Source organism: Lygodium microphyllum, chromosome 25 (genome assembly GCF_053477565.2).
Source record: "Lygodium microphyllum isolate KBCC chromosome 25, Lygodium_microphyllum_v1.1.10, whole genome shotgun sequence".
Taxonomy (NCBI): domain Eukaryota; kingdom Viridiplantae; phylum Streptophyta; class Polypodiopsida; order Schizaeales; family Lygodiaceae; genus Lygodium; species Lygodium microphyllum.
In genome coordinates, this window is record NC_141159.1 from 73,667,728 (window position 1) to 73,682,292 (window position 14,565).

Below are 14,565 nucleotides of genomic sequence, written 5' to 3' on the forward strand. Positions count from 1 at the left end.
TGAAATGGGCCAGCACTGGCTATAGCACTAGCCGGACCTCATGCTCATGACACGCAAACACCCTCATGGCCTCGCGGACCAGGAGCGTCAATCTAATGCTAAAGGACAACCTGCCCTAAAGCTTAATTCATGTGTTTATAGTTTATAGTCCAACATTTCCCTAAAACTCCTCAAAGGGAGAACCCTTACACATTGGCAATGCCACGCTCACACACACATAGGAGGCACTCCACCGACTAATAGTCGGAGCCCCACTGCAACTCTCCTATATCGCAGGGATTGGTCCTTTGATGCGCTGCTAAACATATAACACAAACGAGCACAAACTCCTCTCAAGGTACCAATATTTTACGTTCCAGGATGTACCATTCCTCACTATACTTTCCCCTTAGCACCCAACGACTAACCTACAGCTTAGGACATCCTCTCACGCTCATCGTTGGTCACAACCTAAGGAAAATAGGTGCCATGCATCCTGGAGGTTTTTCTGATACCTTTTAATTGTTATGCTTAATGCAAATCGTATATGGCTATGTGCTCAGACAAAAGAAAGATCAGCATCGTGCATGGTGCATAAAGCATTCTTTCCATGAATTTTACTAGTGCGTGCTGCGTTGAAAGGAGGCACCGAGCCATATGCTCATACTACCATCCTCTTTATTCAAACCGGTTCCTATATGCCAAGTGCAATGAATAAATCAAATATTTTCTTTATCTTTCAACGTTTCAGCCCCTCTTCATCCAACTCTTAGCATTTTGTATCATTGATCGGTTAGTTAGGGTTTCTATGCATTATTCCCTCTTAAAAGAATGATAAATACACATAAAACATAGAAACGGGGGATAAACAAGGCCAATCTCGTGTTTTGCCATCATTATACATTGCAAAAACATAGATATAAATTTTCCTAATTTTCCTCAGCCTATTTTCTATTTTTTCCTATTTTTAAACCCATTTTTTTCATTTTTGGGCATTTTTCCCTATTTTTTTAAATAAATAATGACTGAAAATAAAATTTGATTGTGGGCTGTGGCCCTTAGGTTCATTGATAGCAAAAACTCAGATTTAGTTGGTGTGACATGTCATATTTCTCATTTATATAGCAAAACCCCCATTTTTACCCTTAAAACGCGTGTTTTTCATGCATTTTGATACTAATTCCGGCCATGTAGCCTTATATTTTCTGATTTTCAAGTTGCAAACACTTGAAACTCATGGCAAACAATATCATAATGAACTTTGATCCCATATGAACAAGGTTGCATAAAGCAAATAACATAAAAAGATCATTTTTCTTTGTAAAAATAGCATTACTGCTTATTTTCAGGTCTTGGTTTCTTGTTCTTGATTACAGGACTGATTTCCAACATGCATTTAATACTCAACATCTTCAAGATCAGCACTCTTCATGTCTTCATCCATTCGGAAGCAATCCGGTCTCATCCGGACAAGCTTTCCTCACCATTCTTCATTGTCTTCTTCCACACAAGAACAACCCCTTAAGGGAGAGAGAGGGAGGAGAGAGAAAGAATAAAATCATAGATCTTTATCCACGCTATCATTGCGTGAGCGAGAGGCGGCAATATGATCAGCAACAGCAGAGGGTAGGCAAGCCCCAATGTCCATTGGGTAGGTTGCTCACAGGTAGGAGATTGATCACCATCATTTGGAGCGCAAAAATCGGGCGTAGATGGCGCCTCCTCTCCTCACGTTTTTTCCTCATCTCTTACATGAAACTTTCATGCCACATTAAAAGTTGGGCTCCCAAAGGTCACTAGGCCATTTGGCCCAAGTTTTGTCCACCTCTTTACATCTTGACCGATTTCTTGGCCATTTCCCCGACCGTCCGGACTCCAAATCAAGCTCTGAAAAATCCTGGGCGTCCGGCTTGACATCCCGCATTGGCTGGCAACTCATGAAAACCCGCATGATAGTCTAAAAAATTATCAAAAATCAACAAGTGTCACTCGGGCGCCTTTTAAGAGTCGTATTTCACTTGGTGCTTAAAATCGTCCTAGTAGCTGGAGCTGCTTTCTTCGATGTTGAATATTTTTCCCCTAAATTCTAGATTTTTAGGCAAATTTTAGGCGCATCCCGAGCTCAAAACTCCACTTTCAAACTTTGAGGTCGGAAATATTAAGTTGGTTTCTCGAGTGCGATACTAGGCAGAATTTTATCGCAGCTTAGCTTTTCCTAGCACATTGAGGTGATCATTGTTTGAGTTACACCATTACAAGCGATATACCTATTCGATCTAATTGTCTTGCAATAAGAGGCGATCTCTTCTTAGAGATGCAAATACTTTTTCCTAGATAATTTCAAAATACAACATTCCATGTAAATATGCGATTCATAGACTTTTTCCTTCTATGCAACTATAAGATTTACAATGACAATTTCTTTTCCTTGCCTAAATCATAATGATTGGCAATGTAGGGCTAACTCGTATAAAACCTATGTTGATGCAATGAAATCAAGGCTTTAATATCTTTGATGAAGATGCATTCAAACTTTGGCAAAAGACTCCATGCATGAGTGAATACCATACCATGAGTCCGACATTTAATTAATCCCTCCTTTAGCTTTAGCCCAACTTAAAAATGCAACCATCTTCGCATGCAATTTTCCATGCACTACGACCATTTGGACATCATTCAATGGGATTCTATGATGATTATCTCATACAAATCACAACTAGGAAATTATTACCTAAATGCATTATGCGCTGTTCTTTATCGCGAGGCAATCAAGGATGCATTTAGACAATCCACCTTTTAGCTTATGCAATATGCGTTTTAAGATTGCAATGTGCAAGCAATTTCAAATGCACACATGCACTAAATGAATAAATGCATTTAAACTTTCCTAAAACCCGTCATGCTCAACGCACCCCTTTCATGCGAGAATACAATTGGAACCTGGGGATGAGGACTCGCAGCGTTGTCCCCGCATGAACTCGGGTTGGCAGTTCCCATGTGTGCGCCTCACGTCTTTAGCTTTGGAGCCATCGATGACATAGATCCTTGACTCTGCAAACTTGTCCTTGCCTTTATCCGATTTGTGAACTCTCTTGAGGCATTGGCAAATCAGCCCCAAAACTGCCTACTCCCCCTTGCACAGAAATTGCCTTTACAAGACGTGGTTTTAAAAAAAAACCAGGGAAAGGCCGTGTGTACAAGGCTTATGGAAGCCTTGTTTAGAAGCTTCTAAAGAAGCTTCCAAGCTTCTGTTCCACAGAATGACGTGGAGAGAGAATGAAATGATTGGTGGAGAGGATGATGGGCAGGGCGATGACGATGAGGAGGATTACGATGATGATGGTGGCCATTGAGTGGCGCAATGTGGCGCAGCACGGCAGCAGGCAGCATTGATGGCAATGGCGGCCAGCACGACACCGGTAGCTCACAATCCTCTCCCTCCCCCCAAGCTTCAAAGGGGGGGTTCATATAGTTAGAGGGGGGAAGGGGATAGCCATACACGTGGCTATTGCATGCTCCCCTCCCTCATGCTTCCCCATGCCTACTCAAGCCCTGTCACACTCCCTCTCCTCGCCATGCATCGGCTGGGGGGGAGGGGTTTATTAAAAAAATTTGCCAAAATTTAACCATTATCCTTTTTTTCCCCTCCTTGAAGAGGTGTTCCCGTGCGGCTTACGGGTTTTTAGCCTCGCCCTCTTTCGCACAACGCGGGCTAGATTTTGATGATGCACATGGAGTAAGTACTTAGCCAAGGTCTTTTTGTCCCAGGGAGGTCACTTGAAATTGCTCACTACACGGTGTGTGCGGGGTCTAAAATTATTAATATTTCGTGCGAAAATATTATAAATACTTATTGTGTCATTATCATTTTGAGGGGACATACTTTAGAAGGGAAACAAAACAAGAGTAGTACCCCTCCATGATTAGGCCCAATTGCCTTGGGCTAAAGAACTCGTCCATTCTATGTATTTGATAAGCTGGGGCAAGTATCTTCCTTGGACAACTACCTTGATCTATTTTCAAGTTTGGGATATCTCAATAACAGCCTTATACACCATATTAGAGAATTTGGAAATCTCCCAAGTTCCACTTTTAGATGAGGGGTAAAAATTTGGCCATGTGGCTAAATCTTAACCCATGTTTCAAATTGGGACTTGGAAAGATAGCCTGTGTAGTAATTAGGGTAGAATACACCTTCAAGTAAGGGGACAAGATTTGATCATGTGGCCAAACATTAACTATATTGGGAATCCTCAAACTATATGAGAATTCCTGAATCCTCAAATATAGTGTTCTTATATCATAACAACATTATTTTCATCATAAATGGGCTTCTCTAATGAGACGTAACCAAGAAATCATAGCCTCATTGGTTATGCTTATTCCAGTTGCAAAGAAGTATTCTATTTTCTCAATCCATGTCTCAACATTTGTTTCTATCTTTACGCCTTCACTGTTAAACTCAAACAATTTTTTGAAGGGAATGAGCCCTAAAGTGGAAGCATGGAGAGGAAGCAAGGGCTATGGTGTGGAAGGAGCAAGAGCAAGAGAGAGACACATACACAAGATGTGGGAAATCCAATAGTCACAATGTGTGACCGGCCTTTCCTTTATTCAAATGTCACTAAAATAATAAAGAATGAAGTGATAGTGATGGGCACCCACCACATGTAGTATACAGGTGTGTGGGTACTATCAATGTAACTAATACCCGGGAAGTTAGGCATATGTGTGTTTATCCCCAACAACCTTCCACTTTAAGGCAGGTGTGTCCCTAGTGAGAAGACAATTAAAAAAAAGTGACAAAGTACAAAAGTACAACAAGATGAAGAAAGACGTCATCTCATTCAATGCCCATCAACTTCCTAAGGAAGGAAAAATGCTCCACTAAGAGGCTTTTAGTAAGCATATCGGTAGGATTTTGGTCAATTGAGATCTTAACAAGCTCAATGGACTTGTCCTCAATGACCTCTTGAATCAAGTGGTAACACATCTCAATATTCTTTGTCTTCACATGGAATACAAGATTCTTGGCCAACTGAATAACACTCATAGAATCTGAATGTAGTGTAGGGACCACATCAGTAATGCCAGGTTTGCCACCAGATGACCTAACTAAACATCCTCCTTGCAAGACTTAGTGTGGCTGCAACATACTTTGCCTCTATAGTAGAGAGGGCCGTGCATTTTTGCACCATGGATATCCAAGAAATAGCACCTCCAACAAAGGTGAAGACATAGCTAGAGGTGCACTTCCTACTATGTGCATGTCATCTTGCATAATCAGAGTCAATGCACCCCACGACTCTTATATCTTGGCCACCATAATAGATGCACATAGTTATTGTGCCCTTCAAGTGCCTCATAATACCCTTGATGGCATACCAATGCCATCTACTAAGTGTAGCTATAAAGCATGCCACAATTCCCATTGAAAATGCTATGTTAGGAAAAGTGGCTATCATGACATACATCAAGCTGCCCACTATCATAGATGCATAAGGGATCTTGGCCATCTCAGCCTTCTGCTCATCAAACTACGAACAATTAGTCAGACTAACCTTCATGTGAGATCTTGGCCATCTCAGCCTTCTGCTCATCAAACTACGAACAATCAGTCAGACTAACCTTCATGTGAGAAGGTAAATGACAACCAATAGGCTTAACATCTTGTAGATGAGACCACTGAAGGACCTTTTGGATGTACTCTTATGACAAGTAGAGGAGCCCCTTAGAGCGATTCATAATGCACATCCCAAGAATATGTGAGGCTTGTCCTATATCCTTCATCTCAAATCTCTTCTTGAGTTGATCTTTCAAGGAATCCAACTCATCATGAGCACTCCTAGCAATCAACATATCACCCACATAGAGGATCAAAATCATAAGGATGCCATCACAAGCATTCTTCTTGTTAGAATATAGGCATGGAAATCCACCCTAAGAAAGGGTCTACGAGGGCAAATGTATGTGAATGGCCTTAAGGGGTAGGGGAAACCCTAACCCTAGCTTGGTAGAGGCTATATAAAATGCTTCAAAAAGCATCTATACTATCTCTTACTTTTTCATATCTTAGGGTAAACTAGACCAGATACATCTTATGTGGCATGCATTCTAATAGCTTTGAGAAAAAAATTCACTTTATCTTCTATCATTGTAATATCTCTCTCGTTCTCCCTACCAACTACCACATGTTGAATGTAAAGAATTATATATATATATATATATATATATCTCAACAAGCACAACTCACCATGGCCATCATGATTTGAAATATGAGTTACAGTATGTACAAGATTCTCTCCCCCTCTGTGCTTCCATCCATTCTCTTACATAAGCAGTCTCTGGCTCTTATTGATCAAATAAAATGCAAGGAAGTTACCATACTCACCTTCTTTCTTGATACTTAAAGTCTCTACTTGCTTTTGTCTCACCCCTCTCTGAGTCCTTCTCTCATCGATATGGATGAGCCTATGAAAAATGTGTGTTACAGTACAATAGAGAAGGTACAATGTATTTTTCCTCATTTGTACTTCCATCTTCTTGGTGCCATTATTAGAATTATCAAGTTTCTCTCTTACATGAGTAGTTTGTGAAATGTATTGATCAAGTACAACTTCTAGAAGAAAAATATGATGAATTTGTTTGGATGGATGTCATCCATGTAGTGTTCTATATAACTAGGGAATCAAAGGTGGCAGAGGAAAATTGTAATGTCAATGCAAGGATGCTATAGCCCCGCTATAGGGCTCATTAGATGTCATGGTGGACTAGGTCCCAAGCCTATAGCACATGTTCTTGTAGATGAGATACTTGCGAGGGGCCAAAATTCTATGTGTAGGAGAACATACTAATAGAGCTTCTAAAGGGCATGAGTTAACGTGGTCTTTGCATTGGATGGAACTCATCATAGGCAGTGGACATGGCGAGATACACAACCATTTGCAATGCATGTCCAACATGTGAAATTGCTACTTCAAGCTTCTTATACAAAATTGGTTAAGAGACCTAGGAGGTATGAGTGGCCATCGACTCGCCTACCACCATCCAAGCCTTCAATTTTGGCACTAGTGGTGGTAGCCCCTGCACTTAATAGTTAATCAAAAGTAATAGACTATCTAAGAAGTAAATGAAGAAAAAATTTCAGGTGAGCATATCTCAATCCAAAAGCAACCTTGATTTTTTGCTTGCACGTTCAATTGAATACTTTGGTTGAAACATTGTAGACACAGAAATTTTTAAAATGTAATGCCATTAAAAAGTAGATAGATACATTATCATTAGAGGGTATTTGGCATTATAGAGCTAACAACCATGGCAAAATGGGGTGAGTTTGATAGATTATATATGCATATATTTATATTAGTGTGATTAGCTACACATATTGCAATAAAAGGCTAGTGCAATACCTGCTCTAAAAAAAAAGGAGAGGATCAAAAGCTAGGCCTCCATGAGACATAGCTTGGTAGGAGAAATGGTTGCAAGGAGGAGAGAAGTGTTGCTGAAAGGACCTTGGGGAGATAGACACCTATCATGTGGTGCATGCATCCATGGCATGGAGCTTCTCTTGTTGCATTTTTTGTAGACGATTTGGTTTATCAACTCTTTGCTAGGATTTTGGCATGTCAAATAGAGGCAGCTTATGCATATGATTTGCATCCTCTTCCCACAACACTAACCATATATGCTTGTCTATTTCTTTTTGTTGGGTTTCCCATATTCTACCTAGTTGATGAGTAAGCTTACCTCCTCACAAGCTTGTTTCTTTGTAACTATAAAGGTCAATGCTTCTTGCCTCTTTTGTTCCTTCATTTTGCACTTCTCCTCTTTCTCATGCTCCATCTTTGCCCTCTTTGCATTCTTGATCTATCTAAACTCTCCATGACCCCAAATGTGAGATCTAGGTGCCTACAAAGACATTCACCAACTATTTCCTAGATTCCCATTTTGGAAAGCAATCTTCCTTACTTAACATGCACTCATATTGAATTGCCTTCCACTCTTACATATGGGTACACCTTCTTCATGGGCTACAATTTCTTTTTCCATGTCCTCCTCAATCCATTGAAGCATGACTCTTTATTTACATTTGGGAGGCAGGGAACCATGGAAATTTGAGTTGGAGGCTATGGAGAATTAGGAAAATTTCTAGAATTTGTTTGGGAGTAGAAACCTATGGTTTCCCAAGAGATGAACTATTAGAAGCAATGTCAATAATTTATTTATAATTTTGGAAACACCAGTAAGACATGCATGTTCTTCAAGAAAATTCCAAAAAAGAGTCCATGTTCTTAAAGATTACTTTGGAAAAGTTGTACACATATAAGATTCGAAAGAAACTATCTCAATAGTAGATGGGGATGCATTTTTAGAGCAACCACAATGCTTTGGAGATACTATGTTGCACTAGTTCAGTGAGCTTATAGAGCCTAAAAAATTAGATGCTATTACCTAATTATGGAACTTGGGGAGGTCACTCATGAATATATGTGTGCATCACATGGGTTCAAAATAAGGTATTTTTAAAATACTTTTTAAAACATACAAAAGGGTGTTATATAAAAGGATTATTTACATATTGAATAGAAAAGGGTTATGTTTTATTCAAGGAAAATTCATAGATAAGGATATTTATAAATAGGCATTGAACACACATGATGTAAAGGGATATACATATAGTGAATCCCCCAAGTTATGGAACAAGTTGAGCATAAGCTAAGTTCTCCAAGATCGTATGCTTAAATAGTTTAGCTTGTTGACTTGGCTCAAACAATGATTTTAGGATCAATGGAGGATGAAAGAATGTTTAGCATCATGGGGTTTTTAAAGAGGAAGCTTTGTAACAAGCTAAGTACAAACTTAGATATCTGCATGATATTATATTTTTTTCGAATACTCAATATAGAAATTTCCATATGATCGAGTTTTAGCATGTTGGATATCAACTAATGCTTGGTAAAATCGTGGATATCTGTAAAGAATGGGATTAGAGGGTCTTACACGGGGTTAACACGGGGTTAGCACATGCAAATACCCGGTTACATGGATGGGGTAATTAAGGTGTACAAGGACCTGATTAGGGCACCATTTTGATAAATACAAATCTGTCTCTTCACCTTCACCTTCAGCTCCCATGGCTTCCCCTCCCTCTCTCACCTCTTTCTCTCTCTTTCTCTCTCTTATCCTAGTCTTTCTCTCTCCTCTACTCTCTTCCTCTCTCTCTTTTGCAGGCTTCTTCCTTCTCTCTCTCTCTCTCTTAGGTCTCCTTCATGATAGTTGGTATCAGAGCTTCGGTCTTTGATCTAGTCTTCTCTCTCCTTCCTCACATCTGGTTGTAGTTTTCAAAAGAGAGAGAGAGAGAAAACCCTAGTCAAACAAGTACAGGAGCTATAAGGAAAATTAATGGAGTACCACAAGGTGTTGGAAGCTTTCTTGGACTCCACACAAGCTATGGCAGGAGGCTCAGTTAAAGCTGGAGGCAAGGAGACCAAAAATGACAGCTCGTTTTCAACTTTGAGGTAAAATTTTAGGGGTTTTGGGTGAAGGAGGTCACTACAGGACTTGACAGAGGTCTAAATGGGGTTACTTCTCCAAAAGTGAGTCTTCTTCTTCTTCAACTTTGAAGCTTCTCTTCAAGCTTTCATGGTGCAACCAAGATCCCTACTCCACTTCTTTCCAGGATCTTCATCTCTCTGCTATAATGGATAGCATGGGACATTTCCTTGCTTGCTAAGCTTCAGATCAAGCACCACCTACAACAGTATTCCGCTCCATTTCTTCTCCTACAAGCATTACATTCTCAAGGTGTAGTTGTCGATAGTCTTTACATCTACATGGGCTTCAATCAAAGACTGCCACTTGCAGACCAGTGACCTCAACTTATCAATGGTGAAGTCCATCCCTAGAAGTTTGTGAGGACATTTTTCCCCTCGACATCCTCTGCACAAAGCTTTATCTTCCTTGCTGACTGATCTTCATCTTGTTGAAGATAAGCAAGTGAGCACTCAAACACTCGTCCTTTCAATCCAGCAGCTGCTTCCTACATTTTGGGTTTTTGCTTTCAATTATTGGGCCATTCCCTGGTTTTTCTACATGCCCATTGGCTTCACCAGTTCCATCCACTTCACTCTATAGACCATTGTTGGCATCACTTTCATCCTTTTGACTCAATCCAAGTTCTGCTAAAGCTGCTTCAAGCTCAGCCAAACCCTTTTTCCTGAGCTCTTTTTTTGACAACTCCCTCTCTGGCTCACGAGTAACAGTAGGGACTGGCTTTGCATCAACAGCTGGGGCTTTTGTGGGCATCGCCATTGCAGATGCCATCAATGTTCTCCGTCATATTGTTGATCTGGAAGCGGGGGCACTGCTGGCATTGCGAACTCCTCCTCGTCATGACCCTCGCAATCAGCCCAGGAGCTGACAGAGACAGGCGCAGGAGCCTAGGCAGTGACAGCAGGCTGCACCTCTTTCCCAGCAGATTCGGCATTATCCTTGTCTGATCTCTTCTTGCTGGACTTGCGACGGTGGCTCTCGAGGGCAGAGAAGATGTTGGTGTTGTTTATGGCAGGTAATCCATATCCATTGTCTCTTCGGCTCCCTAGGAGCATGATAACAAAGATGTAGTATAGAGAGGCCACTGAAGAGGCCATTGTTTTTAAGGTGGGGATCCAGACTCTCCTTGGTCATGTTTTATGCTTGAATTGCTCACCCTTCTAGCCGCAGTCTCTGGGACTTTTGAAGCAGCAGATACAGTGGAGTTGCATCTCCCATTTTCTGTGGTTTCTGAGAATGCATCTGCTTGCACCATGTCACTTGCATTGTCCATTAGCTCGTGCTCCTCATAAACAACAGAATCCTGGTTAACCTTGGCTTCATTCAGCACATTCTCTTCATTCAAATTGGATGGATTCGCCTATGGTGTAAGATAGCCAATTGACATGTCGTCTTCTACAGCATCAGGGACATGTATGGGAGGTGGTGGAGCAACACTCTGCTGCTGAGAGTGCTGCTGTGAAGAGCTCTTTGATTATCAAGTAGTCCCCTATGGCATCTGTCTTTCATGCTGCAATAGCTATCTACACTAGTTATCTTAATGGAGGCTACCAAGGGCAGTGATATAGACCGACATTTCCCCATCATGCCATAGCCATTATCTTTCTTCAGACCAACATGATGCTCGGATGATATCATAACTTTTGATTGAGTGTTGGATTTTGACAGTGAACTGATCGTAGGATCTTGAATCCCTTCCCAGCTTGTGGATGGCCTCTTGATGCTTGCAATCCACACGAAAGAAGGCTGCTTATTGCTACATAACAGAGCAAACTACAAAGCCTTTCTGACTATTGTAGTATCACTGCAAGTGTTCTTCACTTTAGGATCCAAGGTCTCCATAATCCTACCAGAATCATTCTTCAGCAACACCCACCGGTAAAGGTTTTATCTCATCATCCACAGCTTTCTTGCCAGGATAAGGAACTCCATGCTTCACTGCTCCTCAAAACCCATAGGTACTGCCTGACAGCATCTGCAGTACTCTGAAACCAGTTGGGGTTCTCTGGGCCTACTTCTTTTCATGGCATTCGTTTCGCAGAACACTCTTTGCTTGGAGAATTCATGACATAATTTGGATCTGCTCTCCCATAATCAGGACTAGTTCCAGAACAATGCTTTAGATACACAAGCTTGGAATTGTATGGTTTTCTGTGCTAGCTATGGCACTTTTGTAGGCTGCTCTTCTTATTTGAGCAAGTGACCAAATATCGCATGTGCTTCAGATGTTGCTTGTGAGATAGATGAAAATACAGGAGCAAAAATTCTGTCAAAGGTAGGTTGAGTAACTGGCTGAACCAAACTGGTTGCAGGGAAGAGCAGATGGCATTGGCACATGCAATGGAGTGGATTTGACTGTAGATGATGAATTTATTGTATTGGCATATGCAATGGAGTTTGGGATGTCATGACAAGAAATTGTAATGCCTGTTGCATTTCAGAATTGAGGTTGCTTATTGATGTGTGTAAAAGCAGCTGGTAGACACTGCTACTGAGATCTTTGAGAGCTCGATAAAGAAGCAGCTGCTGTGTGTCAGACAGTGACCATCTTGACTTCCTTGTTGATCAACTGGTGGTGCAACTCTTGCAGTCATCTGCAACAGAATTAATGCAGTAGAATTAATGCCACAGGGAGGTCCATTCTGGAGTCTGTAACCCCATTGGCAAGTTTACTTAATTGAACACTTTGATGGAACTGCAGTTACTTAGAGATGCGTTGTGAGGTCAGTTGTTGTTGGTGCTAAGCTAAATCACATATGGGCAATTTTGATAACCAAAGTATTGTACAATACGACTTTGAGCAACACCTCGGCTACGTACCTTTTGTCATGAGGGTGGATCATACTCCAATGGATTTGATCAGCAGTATGGCTATCATGGATAGCATGATTATGCTTACAAGCATTCCTTTATGCAGCAACATAGTTCTTATGCAAGTCATGATCATGGACATGTAAATAGTAGCTCATACAGCATTGGTCAACAACATGTATATGGAGATTCTTATGCAATGTAGGAGCAGTAAGCCAGTGATTATGACCAGCATCATGCCATTACCTATGCTCATGGACTTGCCAATTATCATACTTATGGTCAGCCTAGGATGCAAGGACACCATTGTAGTCATGTTGGACAGTCATCATGCGATCTTGGGCAGCATGTTTATGGGCAACAATATGGCCAAAGTTTTGGTAATAGTTAGCAGCAAATAGATGTATATGAGTAGCAGGGCTATTATCACCATATGTAGTATGGACAGCATGAATATCATTATGAGCAACAGCCACATTGGTATGACCATCCATATGGACATCATGAGCATTATGGTCATGAGCATGGACAACCATTCTGTTGTACATGAGCAGCAAGATGACTATGAACAGCATGTCAGAACTATTACTGAGCTGATCGCCGATGGTGATGAGCATGTGTGTAAATTGCTATCTAAGGCAAAACGCATTAGACACCTTACTAGTGATACAATACAGGAATTGCATGTTGCGAGCTTATGCTATCGATGTGCTAAGCCATTATCTTGTAATCATCAAGCCACATATAGGGCAAAGACTGCCAAAATACTCTTGGTATTAGAGTATTATGATGCAAAGGATGGAGAAGATCTTGTTGAAGACCATTTTGGTATGGGTCCACAACAAGAACTTCAGTTCAAGAAAGAAGATCATGGGCAGCATGTGGATTTGGATGATCATGACCCCATGCGGGAGCCCCTTCAGTCCACAGACCTACAGTTTGAATGCTTGGACATTACTAAGAATGCAGGGTCCATGAATATGCAGCACTTAGGGGCTGATGTAGTAAACTTTTTAGATTATGCAACCCCGTGTGTTATTGACAACATCCAAGCGCAGACCGAGCTTAATTATATGATGCTTATGGCAGACTCGATGCAACAGCTAGTGGTTCTGACTATTCTAGCTTTACCTGTGGATGGTAACCCAATGCATGGAAAGGATAACCACTTTCCATTTGACCCTGGTGGTAGTGCAGAGACCCACGCTTGCATGGATGACCTGTATGCTAGTGATGCTTACCATGCATTGACCCCGGGGGTTGAAAAAAAAATCTCTATCTACATCAGCACTCCCCCGGTGCAGTCCTCTCACCTTGAGGTGGCAACCTTGGCTGAAGGACAACTCGATTTGGGCCTGTTTTGTAGTAGATAGCCATCTATTTTCGAACAGTTTTGGGCTTGCATTATTTGCACCCGTGCATGACCTATTTGGGCTAAAAGTACGCTTAACGAGCTTCGTTTTGACATGCGAAACGTCTCGTTTGGAGTTTTCCATGGCAAGTTATGATTAGTTTTCCACTACAGGCCTGTTCGGGACAGCATGCTGTCTGGTGTTGTCCAGCCCTTCTTGTTTGGAATTGGTGCCTATCTTTGTACCGAGTTACCTTCTTCCCTCATGCTCACACTACATACATGCTCATAGGCCACCATTCCACAAGATTCCCCCACCCCCTTCCCCCCCACCCAGCCATACCAATACGTTCTCTTTTTGTTTTTGAGGGCAAAAACCTTCCGGGTCAAGATAGAATGTAAAGAATGGGATTAGAGGGTCTTACACGGGGTTAACACGGGGTTAGCACATGCGAATACCCGGTTACATGGATGGGGTATTTAAGATGTACAAGGACCTGATTAGGGCACCATTTTGATAAATACAAATCTGTCTCTTCACCTTCACCTTCAGCTCCCATGGCTTCCCCTCCCTCTCTCACCTCTTTCTCTCTCTTTCTCTCTCTTCTCCTAGTATTTCTCTCTCCTCCGCTCTCTCTCTCTCTCTCTCTCTCTCTCTCTCTCTCTCTCTCTCTCTCTCTCTCTCTCTCTCTCTCCCTCTTAGGTCTCCTTCATGACAATATCAATACAATGTCGATAGTACCAACATCTTCAACAAACTTCAGTAAAAATAACAAAGTAACTAGTGTCATTGGATGGCAAGATTGAGACATTCAAGCATTTTTTCTTTGTATATAATAAACCTAGATATAAATGCTCTTAGAAAATGTAGG

At 41.3% G+C, this 14,565-nt stretch overlaps 1 protein-coding gene across 1 annotated transcript; it reads left to right on the forward strand.

The window, feature by feature from the left end:
• The first annotated feature begins 9,730 nt into the window (after positions 1-9,730).
• On the forward strand, positions 9,731-14,233 carry LOC148014390 (uncharacterized). Its single transcript, XM_087667066.1, has 2 exons — positions 9,731-10,546; positions 10,933-14,233. The coding sequence occupies exon 2, from the start codon at positions 12,744-12,746 to the stop codon at positions 13,713-13,715; it is 972 nt and encodes a 323-aa protein (XP_087523192.1). The 5' UTR covers positions 9,731-10,546; positions 10,933-12,743; the 3' UTR covers positions 13,716-14,233.
• Positions 14,234-14,565: the final 332 nt, after the last annotated feature.

Coding starts and splice junctions, on each gene's coding strand:
- LOC148014390 (XM_087667066.1), top strand. CDS start 12,744: ATGTATATGAGTAGCAGGGCTATTATCACCATATGTAGTATGGACAGC.